The sequence below is a fragment of the Hyla sarda genome, chromosome 7 (genome assembly GCF_029499605.1).
Source record: "Hyla sarda isolate aHylSar1 chromosome 7, aHylSar1.hap1, whole genome shotgun sequence".
NCBI lineage: Eukaryota > Metazoa > Chordata > Amphibia > Anura > Hylidae > Hyla > Hyla sarda.
This window is the reverse complement of record NC_079195.1, coordinates 191408030-191425756: the sequence shown is the minus strand read 5'-3', so window position 1 is coordinate 191425756 and position 17727 is coordinate 191408030. Positions and strand designations below refer to the sequence as shown.

At 38.2% G+C, this 17727-nt stretch overlaps 1 protein-coding gene across 1 annotated transcript in view; it reads left to right on the top strand.

Moving 5' to 3' along the window:
- The first annotated feature begins 3220 nt into the window (after positions 1 to 3220).
- The window catches only part of LOC130283203 (uncharacterized), a 31825-nt gene continuing 17318 nt past the window's right edge, over positions 3221 to 17727 (top strand). The window contains exons 1-7 of the mRNA XM_056532409.1: positions 3221 to 3528; positions 3921 to 4051; positions 4465 to 4524; positions 6885 to 6935; positions 9736 to 9780; positions 11654 to 11719; positions 16815 to 16862. Coding sequence (XP_056388384.1) covers positions 3477 to 3528; positions 3921 to 4051; positions 4465 to 4524; positions 6885 to 6935; positions 9736 to 9780; positions 11654 to 11719; positions 16815 to 16862 — 453 coding nt within the window. The 5' untranslated portion in view covers positions 3221 to 3476. The remainder of the gene's footprint in view (positions 3529 to 3920; positions 4052 to 4464; positions 4525 to 6884; positions 6936 to 9735; positions 9781 to 11653; positions 11720 to 16814; positions 16863 to 17727) is intronic.

The window sequence follows — 17727 nt, the reverse complement described above, 5'->3', positions numbered from 1 at the left end:
CTATCCAAGTGTTTTCAAACACTACAACTCCCAGTATGCCCAGACAGCATTCAGAGGTGTAGTTTTGTAACAGCTGGAGGCACTTTGGTTGGGAAACACTTTCCAATCCTGTAGAAAGGGGGTAACTTCATGAGATAGGAATACCCCTGTACTAAAACATGCAGGAACTACACTTCTTACAGTCTCTTATAAGCCTGCTGACTGGTAGGATAATTTTACATAATTATCAAATGTATATTAATTTACCATGCATTTCTGTCAATAATCCACCAAAAAATAGGTGCACAGCAGTCAGTTTAAGTTTTTGTAGTTGAGTAGTAAAAAATTCACAATTTTTGCAAATAAATGGACACTGTCAGAATCCAAAACTTTTGTACATCTTGGCAAACATGAACCTTTCTAATATACTTTCTAATACTGTCTATACATTTTTTGTCTTCTTTTTATAGAAATCATGGCATATAAAAAAAAAAAGACCCCATACCATCCAGAATGTGGTCCTGTCCATCTGAAGCACAGGCTGGGGCAAAGTCCAGGAAGTGAGGGCGCAACTAGTACTGTGCTCACTCCTGTCCTATTAGACTACAGCATGTAAACAGAGAGGAGGGGGTTACAGAGCAGCCTGCAGTGATTGGAAGAGGAGACACACCACAGCACAGCAGACTCATGGAGGAAATGCATGCATGGTGAGTAAAGGCGGGCTCGATGCTCCCTCAGACATATCCCTTCACATGAGCAGTTGTTAGGATTCGGCTAGCTGGATGTGGATCCTCTGTGTCAGCGAGGGATTGGCGTGGACCGTGTCGGTGGACCGGTTCTAAGTTGCTACTGGTTTTCACCAGAGCCCGCCGCAAAGCGGGATGGTCTTGCTGCGGCGGTAGCAACCAGGTCGTATCCACCGGCAACGGCTCAACCTCGCTGACTGCTGAGAAGGCGTGGGACAGAAGGACTAGGCAGAGGCAAGGTCAGACGTAGCAGAAGGTCGGGGCAGGCGGCAAGGTTCGTAGTCAAAGAGGATAGCAGGAGATCTGGAACACAGGCTTTGGACAACACTAAACGCTTTCACTGGCACAAGGCAACAAGATCCAGCAAGGAAGTGCAGGGGAAGTGAGGTAATATACACAGGGAGCAGGTGGAAGCTAATTAGGCTGATTGGTGCAATCATTGGTGCACTGGCCCTTTAAATCTTAGAGAGCTGGTGCGCGCGCGCCCTAAGGAGCGGAGCCGCGCGCGCCAGGACATGACAGCCGGGGGCCGGGACAGGTGAGTGACTTGGGATGCGATTCGCGAGCGGGCGCGTCCCGCTATGCGAATCGCATCCCCGCCGGCAGTGTCAGTGCAGCGCTCCCGGTCAGCGGGTCTGACCGAGGCGCTGCAGAGAGAGGAACGCCGCGAGCGCTCCGGGGAGGAGCAGGGACCCGGAGCGCTCGGCGTAACAGCAGTGTATGTAGGAATGAGTGAGCAGCATGAGTGAGGGATTTGTGAGCCAAATACAGAAGCTAGACATATAAAAGGACACAAAGAATCTGTATGATCTAGCGAATAACAAATATAAGAATTTAACAATATACAAATCTGCTTCATCGGTGCTACCACAATAATAATGGCTTTAATGGATTCCTTACATGCTGACCACCAAGGGCACCTAATGGGCCCCTCTGAGTCCATTGGGTATCCATCATAGTGCCTGGCATTTTACCAGATAAAATTCTACTCCATATAGTTTTTCTCTATGAAAAGCTATCTTCACATAGCAGTTAGTTAGTATTCAGAAGTAGAACCTACAGAAAAAAAAACATAATAAAAAAAATTTCCCTTTTTCCGTGTTCTAGACTTGCACCTAGTTTTGTCTTAGCATGCATTCACAGCCCGGTTTAGGCATACAGCAGTGGGATCCAACTGGGGAAGTACCCCATTGCTGTACCCCATTTTATTTTATTTCAACAGCTGGTATTGAAATTTTCCAACCGGATCCTGCTGCTGCATACCCATACAGTGGTGTAAATGTACCCTTACAAAAACTGACTAAAATAGTCCTGTGTGTAAGTTGTCTTACTGATGACATACTGATGAAAAGTGATCTGTAATATGTTTACATTGCAGATATGTATTAATGATGTTTACTAATTAGCTAATCATTTGTGATGAAGATCTGGACTGTGTACAAAAAGATAACTCCAGCTCAACCCTCAAGCCTCTCTGGGAATGGACCAATGCGGATCACACCGATGGCAACAATGAAGAGAAAAGAAGAAATGTTCAGCCCAAGAGCTCGGGGAATGGGATGCTTCTTTATTGTAGAAAAATTCACATGGATTCACACAGATGGACACCACTAGACATATGACGCGTTTCGAGCAATCACATTGGCCTTACTCATACATAGCGTTAACATCAATCCCATTAAAAGATCTGTGCATAATCTATTCATAAAATGACTATGTTAAAACACGCAACATATTCAACACAGCAGCATAAGTAATGCCAGTTGTCAACACGTGTTGTATGACACATCTATGGAATAAATTAAAATAAAAAAAGAATGGCTTGCAACAAAATATAAAAAAATATAATGTAGACCTGTTCCGAATCATAATGACAACAACTCTCTACAAGGTGACATGTGCCTAGTAAACTAGATGTTGTGAATGAACTCTGGAAACGCTAAAGATATTACCGTGTACCATAATCAAATAGATATAAGATTTCATAGACATATATATATATATATATATATATATATATATATATATATATATATACAACAGTGTGTAAACCCAATAATGTATATTAAGTAAGTAGGTCTATAGCTCTGTAACCTATAGGACTCGGCCCCCATAATGTACTAGTACCTTACACCCAAGTAATCCAAGGGAAAAGAAGACTGAAAAAATCCTAAAAAAGGGGACAGGGAAAAGCATTGATGTTAATATATCTACCAAAATAAATAAATAAATAAATACATAACATATATAAAAAATCCTTAAATCACTAGAGCAGTAAAACATCTGGACTGATTCAAACTATTTTAATAACATTTTGTTAAATTAACTAAGTTTGTGAAAATCCATTTATGAAATTCGTGAAGGTTTCTTTTAGCAAGTAGTCAATATCTTTCATGATGCACTTATAGTGCTGAACGTTCCTACAGGTCATTAGAACTAGACTTTATAGTTCGGTTCTCAAATAAAGGGATTAGTGGTTGGAGAAAAACAATGGTATTTTAATCCCTTGAACTCAAGTCAAAAAGTGTGTTGTTTTTTCTAAGAATTTATGTGATGCCAATGGTTGTATTTATGTAATGCCAATGGTTGTATTTATGTGTAAATGTTACAGGACATTGCGGTTTTGGCACACGATGGTCCCATTATCTCTATCTTTTGTCTCTGATGATGTCAGCGCATTTGGACAGTATAAAAATAGGAGCCGTAAGTAGTTGTCATCAGTAGATCGAGGAGAACTCACCTATCTGCAAAATGAAGAACATCGCTATCTTCTTGTTGGTTGGTCTCAGCCTTTTTGGTAATGGTAAGTTGCCTATTTCTCGATATGCCATACATTAGATTATTACTTTAAGGCGCTAAATGTACATCTTTACACTTATAGCCCATAGCCAGTTGTGTCTTGGAAGGTTACATGATGGTCTCTAATCTTTAGGTGGTTTATTGCTTATTTATTTAATTCTTGGCTGATCTCTAGCTCCTTCCTATCTATTATGACAGTAGCCAGAAAACTGAGGTCCTAGAGCTGTTACAATACTACAACCCCCATGATGGGAGTTGTAGTTTTGCTACAGATGGAGGACTGCAGTTTGGAGACCACTGAATTAGGACATAGCTATGAACATCGGTAGCGTTATACACCATTTTTTTTAAATATAATATTATAATATTGGTTAAAGTGTTTTATTTCTTCCTCAGGATACTGCATTGAAGCAGAGGTAGACGGACAGGTAGAGGGACAGGTAGATGGAGAGGGAGAGGGACAGGAAGACGTTGACACAGGTCGCATAAGCGCTGAAACACAGGACTGTTTGGTGAATGCTATCAAGGTATTTCTTTCTTTCAAATATAAAATATTCGTTTCTAATCTGAACCTTAAAAAGAATGTGTCACCAGAAAATTTCCTAAGGCTAAAGAAAAATAAGTATTTAGGACTTTTGGGGCCCATGCACACTACATATTTTACTAGCGGAATTCCATTCAGAAATTATGGGGCAGCAGCCGAAAGAATGAACATGATCATTATTTTGGCAGAATCCACTCTGAATGGTCTTGCAGTCTAGTAAGACGGAGCATTTCATAGCGGTCCTATCGCTGTAGATCGACTCTCCACCCAGAATATCTCTGGGGGCAGATTCCCTAGTGTGAATGAGCCCTAAATGCATGTGCATTTCCCATGGGCATATATATCTCTGAATATATACTGACTATTCATTTCTGTAATAATTTTGTCTTTTAACAGAATTCATACCCTTTACTTGAAAAAACGAGAGACGTTATCTGCAAGGCTAGATCTGGACAGGTAAGTCCATAAATTTTCCATGACACCTATATGTTTTGTTTAATACAATGATATAAAAAAAAAGCTATACAAAAATAACACTGGTTTAACATTTGGCAAAAGGAAAGCAAAATATCATGTTTTTGACACTTGTAATATTCAGTCTCAGTTTCTCTACTATAAGGCTTTATACTGTATATATTAATGTTCTATGATTAGATAATCGTTGAAGAAAAATGGTGAGAATGTACTGAGCGACTTCCACCAGATTTGTATAAAAAAAAGCCACAAATTAAGTAGACACAATATTTGTGCTATAATATGTGACTTTTCTTGTTTTTAGGTTGTGGGTTGCCAATAGTTATTATGGCAACCAGTGGACTAAAAATTCCCCAAAGGTCTCCTTTAGGATGTGGCTCTTAGGCCGGGCCAGAGGTGTTTCCTAATAGATTGCCCGTCAGTGTGACACTGATAGCTAGTGATCCTTTGGAATAGTAAGGGCCCATTGACACAGCTTAATTTCCGAGTGGAATAATTCTGCTTGGAAATCCTGGCACAGCAGCTTCCCATATTTTATAATGGGATTATGCCGTAACATGCACATGTCAGAATTTCCATTGCAAATTCCAGACTCAACTGAAAGAATTAACATCTTTATTCTTTCAGTGGAATCTGCTCTGACATGCATTGCCATCAATAGAGACAGTGCATTTCTGAGCGGTCCTAGCCAGCCACACACAGAACTTTTCCAGGTAGATGTTCTGCTGTGTGAATGAGCCCTAAATGTTGACAGCAATATACTAGTGATCACATGATCACTGCTTCTAACATCCTAGTGGGACAGAAAACAGGATTAAATCACATACATATCATTTTTATATATAAAAAAAAAACTGATACAAAGTATAAATATGTAAACCTCTTTATTCTTAAAAAATATTTCTTTTTAAAGCGGTTCTTCATAATAAAAATATATATATATATATATATATATATATATATATATATAAATAATGTTCTACTGCAAATGCAATAACCCATAAACTATAGGTAGGTTATTATCTGTACTGCACTGCACACAGAGTTGAGTTTATTTTTTAACATTCCACCCTCCCATGAATTATATGTACCCCAAAATGGGGCAAAGACACACTACAATTAGTCCCTCAAAAAAACAAACAAAAAAAGGCCCTCATTTGGCTATATTTATGAAAAAAATAGTTATGGCTTTGAGAATGTGGCAACAAATTTTTACTATGCCACACTACAAAAATGTAACAGATACTTTACATATTTGATATTCCTGAATTCATAATGACACTCACAGTTATGCTAACATGCTTTTTATATCTATGTACCTTAAAGGAGTACTCCGGTGGAAAAAATTTTTTTTGTTAAATCAACTGGTGCCAGAAAGTTAAACAGATTTGTAAATTACTTCAATTAACAAATCTTTAACCTTCCAGTACTTTTTAGCAGCTGTATGCTACAGAGGAAATTCTTTACTTTTTTGTCTTGTCCACAGTGCTCTCTGCTGACACCTGATGCCCATACCAGGAACTGTCCAGAGCAGGAGAAAATCTCCATAGCAAACCTATGCTGCTCTGGACAGTTCCTGACACAGACAGAGGTGTCAGCAGAGAGCACTGTGGACAAGACAAAAAAGAAAATAATTTCCTCTGCAGCATACAGCTGCTAAAAAGTAATGGAAGGGTAAAGATTCTTTAATAGAAGTAATTTACAAATCTGTTTAACTTTCTGGCCTTAGTTCATTTTAAAAAAAAAAAAAAAAAAGTTTTCCACCGGAGTACCCAGATAAGCGGCTAAAAGATAACTACAAAGGCAAAGGATGGCAATTGCTGTTTTCTTTGCATTTGCCCATTTTAAAATCGGTGCCATTGTAGAATACAACTAAAACAGTTTCGGCTTTTTTTAATATAGTGAAGAAAAACAATTAAATTTGCACCTAAAAATGGAAGAAGGAACATTAAAAAGGGCAGCGTTTGTTTAACCTAAATAGGTGGCGGGTCCAATTTATGGACGCCATGAAGTCGTTATCATTTCTGTATATGCCCATGAACCTGCCAGATGTAATCCCATTCTTGCCTACAATATACAGCTCCCCTATTGAATCTGGATGTGGCCTTACAGCCTACAACTACATTCACCTAGGAAAGGTTTATGAGCTCCAGTGTCCTTCTATAACCAATTCTACTTCCCACTACTATGTGTAAATATTATTTTAATTCGATAAAATGTACATTATTTGATCATTCAGTAGGAAGAATGAGTAGACAATTCACATGTAGAAACACCAAGTATTGGGAATGAGTACTGCATAATACCAAAAATAACAACTGTCTTACTTTTGATGTCTTAAGGGGGATTCTTCATCAACACAGGAATTTGGGATGGAACTGGAATCAGTTCTGGTAAGATTTGTTTTTTCAGGTGATGTAATTACACAGTTGCTTTAACTACAGTGCTACGTAAAACCACAGATAACACATTGGTCAATATACCGGCACGCTGTTTGCCGGTCCTATGACAATATCATATCTATTGTAACTTACCTTCACACTTATGAGTGAAAAATAATAAGTTGCATTTGACTGCCATTTTAAATAATAAGTAGATATACAAAGATCAGACATAAAATTAAACCACAGAGAGGTAAAGTGAATCACATTCAATATACTGTTAAAATTTCCCCTGTCATGGGGTTGGATATTGTAGGCAGCAAGAAAACAAACAGTTGTTAAAGTTGATCTGTTTGAAGTTTAAAAAAATCGGCAAACATAAGGATATGAGCAACTTTGATAATTCGGACAATTTGACTGGCCTTGGGTCCTGGCATCCATGTGGATGATACTTTGATAGACACCACCCCCCTGATATCTAGTAGTACAGGGAGCAGGGGGAAGAGTGCTGAATATGGGCTAGGCCTGGCCAGAGCCACAAAAGCAGGGTTGAGTCCCCTCTAGAGCTTGACATTGTGTTAAATTGAATGAAATGGGACTCTGCTGCACTGGAAATTTCCCACTGAGCTCTATTGAAAATTATACGGTAGTTCACCACACTTTTCCGTGCAACTGTATGTATAAATGAAAAAAAAAAAAAGTAAAGTATACAAAGGATTTGAAACCAATGGCAGATGTGTATGTACCTGAGAGATAGATATGACGTAACCTTTCAAACATTCCTGTCACATGCAATGGTTAAATGCAGATGGAAATCAACCACAGATCGGCGATTAGGTCATTAGGTTGTTTATGGGGACTTTAAACTGAATATTAAACTTCTTTTGTGTCATTGGGGAAAAAAAATATTTATTTGCAAAGAGAATCAGCAAAATGAATGTTCAATTGTTATTAGGCGTCAGGTAGTCATAAAACATTTGGACTTTTTTGAAGGATTTGAGTTATGATGTCATTCTATTTAAAGGGGTGCTCCAGTGGAAAACAACTGGTGCCAAAAAGTTATAAAGATTTGTAAATTACATCTATTTAAAAATCTTAATCCTTCCAGTACTTATGATCTGCTGTATACTACAGAGGAGGTTGTATAGTTCTTTTCTGTCTGTCAGAAACTGTCCAGAGCAGGAGAGGTTTGCTATGTGGATTTGCTCCTGCTCTAAACAGTTCCTGACATGGACAGAGGTGTCAGCAGAGAACACCGTGGACAAGACAAATAAGAAATTCAAAAAGAAAAGAATTTCCTCTGTAGCATACAGCTGCTAAAAATTACTGGAAGAGTAAATATTTTTTTTTTTATAGAAGTCATTTACAAATCTGTTTAACTTTCTGGCACCAGTTGATTTAAAAAAATATTTTCCACTGGAGTACCCCTTTAACGGCAAATTGTATGCAGCCCAACTTAACCTCTTAAGGACCGGGGGTTTTTCTGTTTTTTCATTTTCATTTTTTCCTCCTTACCTTTAAAAAATCATAACTCTTTCAATTTTGCGCCTAAAAATCCATATGATGGCTTATTTTTTGCGCCACCAATTCTACTTTGTAATGACGTCAGTCATTTTACTTAATTTACGGCTAAATGGAAAAAATAATAATTGTGAGACAAAATAAAAAAAAAAAAAAACATTTTGTAACTTTTGGGGGCTTTCGTTTCTACACAGTACATTTTTCGCTAAAAATTCTCTTTATTCTGTAGGTCCATACAATTAAAATGATACCCTATTTATATAGGTTTGATGTTGTCGTACTTCTGGAAAAAATCATAACTTTATACATTTAAAATTGTCATCTTCTGACCCCTATAACTTTTTTATTTTTCCACATATGATGTACAGGGCGGTATGAGGGCTCATTTTTTGCACCATGATCTGAAGTTTTTAGCGGTACCATTTTTGTATTGATTGGACTTTTTGATCGCTTTTCATTCATTTTTTCATGATATGAAAAGTGACCAAGAATACACTATTTTGGAATTTGGAATTTTTTTGCGCATATGCCATTGACCATGCACGTTAATTAATTATATATTTTTATAATTCGGACATTTCCGCACGCGGCGATACCACATATGTTTATTCTTATTTTAATTTACACAGTTTTTTGTTTTTTTTTAATGGGGAAAGGGGGGTGATTCAAACTTTTATCAGGGAAGGAGTTAAATGATCTTTATTCACTTTTTTTTTGCAGTGTTATAGCTCCCATAGGGACCTATAACACTGTACACACTGATCTTTTACATTGATCAGTGGTTTCTCAAAAGAAACCACTAATCGATGATTCTGCCGCTTGACTGCTCATGCCTGGATCTCAGGCACTGAGCAGTCATTTGGCGATCGGACAGCGAGGAGGCAGGTAGGGACCCTCCGGCTGTCATGCAAGCTGTTTGGGATGCCACGATTTCGCTGCGGCGATCCCGAACAGCTCCCTGAGCTAACCGGCATTGTTTTACTTTCCCTTTAGACGCGGCGTTCAACTTTGAACGCCACATCTAAAGGGTTAATAGCGCGCGGCACCACGATCAATGCCGGGGGTAATTAGCCACGGGTCACGGCCGTTGTTAGAGGCCAGGCCCGACCCGCCGTGGCCCTGCGTTACAGAACGGGAGCGGACTCATGACGTACCGGTAGGTCATGGGTCCATAAGAGGTTAATAAACCATTAACTCTATAATAAAAAAAAATAATAATAATAAAATATTGAGTGTAAGTGAAATAATTACTATATATAACAATGTCATTTACTTCCTTCCCATTTTTCAGAAAAATACTGATTGCAAAGTAAAAGAAATCACTGGATTGGAACTTGTAAGTATTATTGTCTCTTTAAAAGGAACCAGTCACAATTTTTTAGCCCATATAACCAGCGGCAGAATGCAATGTATGAAAAAATCTAATTTTCTACCATTATTGGATGTCTGCAGTCTGATCCATAGCTGTGAAGAAATGTACTTTTAAAATCTTCTTTGCAATATTTTAAATTACCCACAACTAGTCATATGGGTGGGAACCTCCAGCCCTGATCTCAGCGGGCTATTGCATATGCCCAGTAGTGGCAGTCTCAGTAGTGTGAAGATCGCTGCAGGATAACGTGTGATTTCAGCAATAGCGTGCTGAAATCAAGGCATGTATACACCATCGATCAATCCCCAACAGCACGCCTGCCAATACGACTAGTTCCACCAAGTCATGTGGATGGGCTGTTGGGGAGTGATTTTATAATAGGGTGCGGGTAGTTGACATTTTGTGTGTAACGACTTTAAAAGTCAATTTCTTCGCAACAATGGATCATACTGTGGACATCCAACAATGGTAGGAAAAATTGATACTTTCATATACTCCATGCTACAGATGGTTATATAGGCAAATAATTTGTGACCGGTTGGCATAAGTTGACAATCATATACAGTTTTTATCTAGTCTACATAAAAAGAACAAGGTTTAAAATTGTGATGACCAGTTAAATAATACATTTTCTAAAATAACAGCAACCCCCACCAAACCCCCCCCCCCACCCGCAAAAAAAATAAAAATAAAAAAAACTCCTTGTATAGAAAGCTCTCATTATAAAACTTATATTAAATTGGTGGGGTAAGTATTAAAATTCTGTGTTGATCCAGAAAAGGCCAGACTTGAGGTGGATGCCAACCACTCCTCCTAGCTTCCCAGATACAGATAAACCTGAAAATAGTAAAAAGGAGACCAAAAGGGGGGGGGGGGGCGCTTTGTGCGTTGCCACTAAAACAATTGACAGAAATGTGACAGGTGGCGTCACCAGGCGAGAGTTGCCCTTAGGTGATGGCCCCTTACCAGAAGCGAATAGGAAATTTGCATATCAACCCAATGAATGGGTTTACCAAGAAGAGGAGAGCCAGCTGCGGAGCCCGGGTCCCAGGAGAAGGAGTAATCCAATCCTGATAGAAGTCAAATGTAGAGGAGAAAAAAAACGACCGTTCCAAAAGGCGCTGCTGGTTCAGGTAAGAAGTAGATCCAAGAAAGGAGTATTGTAAAACACCGGAGTGGTTTATTAAGAAAAAAAAACGATAAAATATACACAGATGATGCGTTTCGGGGGAGCCACCCCCTTCCTCAGATACAGATAAGGTATCCAGGGCCTTCTCAGTTATTCAGTGAATCAACCATCACAACATCATGTGGCATACGGAGTTCCATCGGCTCCCTGCTCTTACTGGAAAGAATCCATGTTTATGGTGGTATTGAAAGCCTCTTTCCTTTACATTGAGAGGACACCACCTTGTTCTGATCACAGACCTAGGTGCATTATCTCTTCTGTACCGTCCCATTCATATATTTGTACATAGTAATTATATCACCCATTAGACTTATTTTAGCCAGACAACATTTATTATTTCAGAAACCTTTAAGGAGGGTTTGTTATACTCTACACCGAGAAGCAAAGCAGCAATACATGTGTAATGCGGTTGTACTTTGGAGACTGATGGTAGCTGTATTATATGTAGTATGTTAGCACTGATAGCATTATAGCTGATAGCATAATATGAGTGGCTGGGTAAGTGGGGAACATATTTTTCCAAGGTTTTCTTTGGGCGCCAAAACACCATGTACTGTGAACTTCCTACAACTTGATATGTTTGTGAGGCTAAAAATTTAGCATATTATTTCTCTCTCGTGTAATGCTAGTTTTTTCTTTTTTCCCTAGGATGAAACAACATCGACTGTTTCTTCTACTACGGAAGAAATTCTTAGTAAATTGCAGCCAATTTTAGTAAGTCATATTTACTCATTTTTATTAGACTAATGTATCTATCAATCTATGTGAATGCACATGTATGTGTCTAGGAAATAGTATTAATCGCTACTATTAAAGCATTCCAACAGTTTACACAGCCTCAATAATGTCCATTTTCATCTATCAGAAATGAATGTCTTATTCAGATAGTTTAAAATGTTGAAGGGGTACTCCGCTGCTCAGTGTTGGGAACATACTGTTCCGAACACTGGATCCGACGCCGGGAGCTCGTGACGGCATAGCCCCACTCGCTCATGACGTCACGCCCCGCCCCCTCAATGCAAGTCTATGGGAGGGGGCGTGACATTCGTCACGCCCCTCCCACAGACTTGCATTGAGGGGGCAGGGCTATGACGTTACAAGCTCCAGCGTTCGGAACAGTTTGTTCCAAACCTTGAGCAGCGGAGTACCCCTTCAAGCTGCTAGAGGGGATTTTGTGCCTATTAGAGCAAGAAAACATACAGTCAGCTCACCGTCTATGAGGAGGGTCAGGGACACACAGGTAATCCACAAGAGTGATGTCTAAACACAAATGAAGAGAAAAGGAACAGTGGTAGAATAACATTTTTAACTTTTTTTGATCCACTAAAATGTCAAGTTCAAAACAGTCTCCAGCAGGAAACATGACAGCTTGATGCGTTTTGTGGTGGCCCTCTTGGTTATAAGCCTACTAGTTTAGGGTTATGACGAATAAGTGGGCACCAAGAAACGCATCAAGCTGTAATGTTTCCAGCTTGAGACTGTTTTGTACTTGAGACTGTAATGGATCCATAAGTAAATAAAGGGAGGCATTGTGTTCTACCAATGGAACGCTGGACCCCTTCTCTTCATTTATCTTGTGTTTTTTGGTGTAATCAAGTCCAGCACTGTTCACAGCTCTGAAGGTCTGCGATACAGTCTTTCTTGTCGAGATACTTTAGGTAAAACAAACCTTTTTCCATAACAATATCGGCTTAGCGATCATGGCGGGCTCCAGCTTAGGGTCCTCTTATAGTCTGCTTCTCTTGACACCTTTAAAGGGGTATTCCAGGAAAAAAAACTCTTTTTTATATAATATATATATATATATATATATATATATATCAACTGGCTCCAGAAAGTTAACCAGATTTGTAAATTACTTCTATTAAAAAATCTTAATCCTTTCAATAATTATCAGTTGCTGAAGTTGAGTTGTTGTTTTCTGTCTGGCAACAGTGCTCTCTGCTGACATCCCTGCTTGTCTCGGGAACTGCACAGAGTAGAAGAGGTTTGCTATGGGGATTTGCTTCTAAACTGGGCGGTTCCCGAGACACGTGTCATCAGAGAGCACTTAGACAGAAAAGAACAATTCAACTTGATCAGCTCATAAGTACTGAAAGGATTAAGATTTTTTAATAGAAGTAATTTACAAATCTGTTTAACTTTCTGGAGCCAGTTGATATATATATATATATATATATATATATAAAAGCCAAAAAAGTATTGCAGCACTACTCAGCCTCAATGTGTGGGTGCCAGCGTCCAAAAAACTTCTTGACCAAAAGTCCTCAGTTTAAATAGGATCCAACAATAACGCAGCACTCCAAAGAACGGTGAAAAAAGTGTTGATTTATTCCTGTCACATCAGTACAAGCAACGTTTCTGCTCCTATGGAGCCATTTTCAAGCTTAGTGTCACACATCAATAGGGGGTTTAAATACCCATGTGCATTAAACATCATACAAATTTCAATTAAGTGCTCATTACATAAAAATATTAAAATTTTGTAAACAGTGTGTACATACATCTTCCCTTGTGTATATATCATAGATCTTCAGTGCATCTTTTATATATTAAAGTGCAAATTCGTGCATATTAGTGCATACAAGTGTATTAAGACATAGCTGCGCTCGAAATTGGATACTCCACTGACATTATGTTAATACATAGCAGCTGTACAATACAATTATACATATATAATATAATTAAATGGGGAGTTTGACTCTTACCCGCTCTGTACTCGTTTAATGGCGTCCAGTGGCGTGGGTGAAAACACCACTGCGCCTGTGCAGGAAGCGGTCCCAGTCCAGAGCTGTCGCGCGAACAAGTCACATGACTAGCCCCGGGTCATGTGATCACTTCCGCATACTACTGCACTGAAAGCGTCGCCCGTTGTCCTGGTTACCACCTGTGCTGATCAGCACTGGTGTAAAGCAGGAGACAGGCATGACGGATGTTATAAAGGTACATGCCAGACTTGAATACAAGTTATTCCATAAAAACTAATGATATATATTTATTATTAACCAGATCTATATATATAGTGCATGAAGGTCAGTTCGTTAACCAACAAAGATATTGAATAGAAAAATAAAAAGATGTATATAAAGAAATAATAATAAAGTACAAAAAAATTGAAATAAAATGAAAAAATAAAAAATAAAAATAAAAAAATGAAAAAATTTTTTTTTAAAAATAAAGAATAATTTTAAAAAAATACATAAAAAAGATAAATAAATAAACAAATATAAAGAAAAATATCATTCCTTATTTATAAGGATCCCTTCTTTTTTAGGGCAATTTTATACCCAGACATACTTTACATTTACATCTCAGAATCGCTCCTCTTGTGTAGGACTTTCATCCCTCAGAGTCATCTCTGATCTCCAAAGGGATGTCTGTCACCGGGGGACAGTGACATTGGGATTGTAGGGTCCCAACATGTCTCCGTCTACCCACCTACATCTTGGTTGGAGCTTCTCTGTTATCATAGCAGCATCAGTCATACTCAATGTGGTCTCGGTTATCCATTGATGGTATATAAATAAAAAGGAAATAATAAAAAACAAGGTAAAAAAATAAGAAAAGAAAAAAAATTGATAAAAAGGATTTTAAGAAATGAAATAAATGTGTGTTGAGACAGGGTCACCCACCAACTGTATATGGGGACTCTCTCTCAATTACACATCGAACCGTTGGAGAGGGGAACCGACATGCATGCACACTGAACCAATTCAAACACTATAATACCATATTATATTCAAGGAAGGCACATATTCTAAACATAATTCTTGAAGTTTATTGATCTCTAGAATAACGCCATACAGAGGATCTACACAGAGCAGGTAATGTCTTCTCCTTGGTGTTTCATCTTGTATTAGATCTATAAGAATAGACAAACAGAAAAAAGAAAAAAAAGGTTGTAAAAATAATATCCAATTATACATAGTACCCTATCCAAAACTGTGTGTGACTGCCTTAGGATTCAGAGTCAAAACTCTATGTGGCACTTCTGGTTATGCACTCTCTGCCATATTCTAAATAATGTTAAAATCTACATTTAGGCCCTTTGGTCTTAGTGAATCCAACTTATGAATCCACCACATTTCTCTCCTTTTCAATAATGCCAATCTATCACCTCCTCTTGTTGGTGCTGGTACAAAATCAATCGCCATAAATCTCAAGTCCTTCTCGGAATGTTTACAATCAATAAAGTGTTTAGAAACTGGTAAATCAACTTTACCTTTCCTTATGCTATACCTGTGATTGTTAATTCTAACTTTTAAGCTCCATGTGGTCTGTCCCACGTATAACTTCTTGCATGGGCACATAAGAATATATATGACCCATGTAGAGTCACACGTGAGGAAATACCTACATGTATGTAATTGTTGGGTAACTGGATGTATGAATGTAGAACCTTTCATCATCTGATTACAATTTATACAGGACAGGCAAGGATATGATCCCATCCTCCTAGGGGTCAAGAATGTCTGCCCTGTTTTATTCTCTGGTATGACTTCTGTTTTAACCAATTTGTCCTTGATGTTCTGACCTCTCCTATAGGACATGAGTGGACCAACCGAAAATTCATCAATTTCCTTGTAGCTGTTTCTCAATATAAACCAATGTTTATTCAATATTTTTGCAATCTGTCCGCTCATGTCATGATAGGTAGAGGTAAATGGAATACGTTTGTTCTCAGTTCTTGGTTTTTTCAACAATACAGATTCTCTATCTAGAGTCTCCACCGTTTGTCTATGTTGATCCACCACCCTCCTCGGGTATCCTCTCACCAGGAAATTATTTGTCATGGTTTCAAGAGATTGTTTTAAAGCATCTTCATTATCCACCACCCTTCTAGCCCTCAGCATTTGGCTGTAGGGCAATGATTTTATCATACTCCTGGGGTGGTGGCTATTGAAGTGTAGCAATGTATTTTTGTCTGTTGGTTTTGTATATAATTGTGTTGTTAATTTGCCATTTACCTTCCTCACTAATACATCCAAAAAACTCACTTCAGAGGTAGAATGTGTCATCGTAAATTTAATATTTGGGTCCATATTATTCAAGAATTCGTAAAATAGCTGTAACTCATCCACTGACCCTTCCCATAGGAGGAAGATGTCGTCAATGAACCGCCACCATCCCAGACAATGTCTGAAATGGTGGGATCCATAGACGACACCCTCCTCCAGGGTAGCCACAAATAGATTCGCATACATTGGTGCCACGTTCGTCCCCATGGCGGTTCCGGTTAACTGTAAATAATATTTGTTATCAAAAACAAAATAGTTGTTATTCAAAATAAGGTTCAAAAGTTCTTTGGAGTGCTGCGTTATTGTTGGATCCTATATATATATATATATATATATATATAAAAGTTTTTCCCTGGATAACCCCTTTAATAATAGACGCTTAGTTTGTTTAGATGTATGGGGGAGATTTATCAAAACCTGTCCAGAAGAAAAGTTGCTGAGTTGCCCATAGCAACCAATCAGATCACTACTTTCATTTTTAACAAGGCCGCTGCAAAATGAAAGAAGCGATCTGATTGGTTGCTATGGGCAACTCAGCAACGTTTCCTCTGGACAGGTTTTGATAAATCTCCCCAAATGTATGTACTTTTATTATGTACCGGTATTAAACTTTATTTACACATTTTCTATTCGAAGTCTTCCAATCTCTAGTGACACCAAATAATAGGTGACATTGTGAAAAATGGTAGACAGGAATGGTAGCGCTTCATAAGTAAGAGTCTGTCTCTTAACTTTGCACCAATTTCTTTAGCATTCTGATAATAAGTATTTTTTCTCTTCCATATCTCTAGGAACAAGTAGGATTGACCGAGTCCACCACAAAACTGTTATGCGATTTAGTAAGTTAACTATTTAATATGTTATTGTAAATTGGGCTGCATGTTATGTGCACTTCATTTTTCTTACTTTTATTAGAATTTTTGAGAGATAAAGTGGTAGAAGGAGGTTAACATTTGTTACAGGATCTCACCAGTTATCCATTTCATCCTTTGTTTTTATATACTGACATATATCCATAAGAAGAAGGAAATAAGGACACTCTTTTGGTATAGATCTGACAATGTACTTTGGGAGCTTTCCTGATGTACACACTAAACATGGGGGAAAATGTGATGGTAATGGGGCTTATTCCCAAGTCCACCTGCTCTGCTTTTAATAGATTCATACATGTAGAACACACTAAGTGTAGACATAGATATTTCATCTTCTAGTATATATATATATATATATATATATATATATATATCTTATCAATGTGTGTGTATGTTCCAGCATCACTTCCAAAAGATATTAACATGAAACCTGGCACACATGTTACTTATATGTGGACAACAAACATAGGATAGGTAATTTAACCTTAACTAACCCCACTTCCGAGGGTCTGGGTTTTTGTTTAAAGTCCAATGGAAATCTGTGGGAAATGAATGTTCCAGCATAACCTCCGTACGGCTGGAGATATTTCGATAATACTTGGTCACAGGTTACTTATATTTTCAAACAAATATATATAATAGTTAAATTAACCCCTAACCTACCCCCATATGTGAAGGATGGGGTTTTTGTTTTAAGTCCCATGCTAGTATATAGGACTTTTGGTGCCTTACTCCTTCTCCTGGTGAATGCGTCAGTCTGGCTGGCAAGCCACACTCTCCACGCATTCCATGCCCCATCTTGCAAAGACACGCTCACCCTTCAAGTCACACC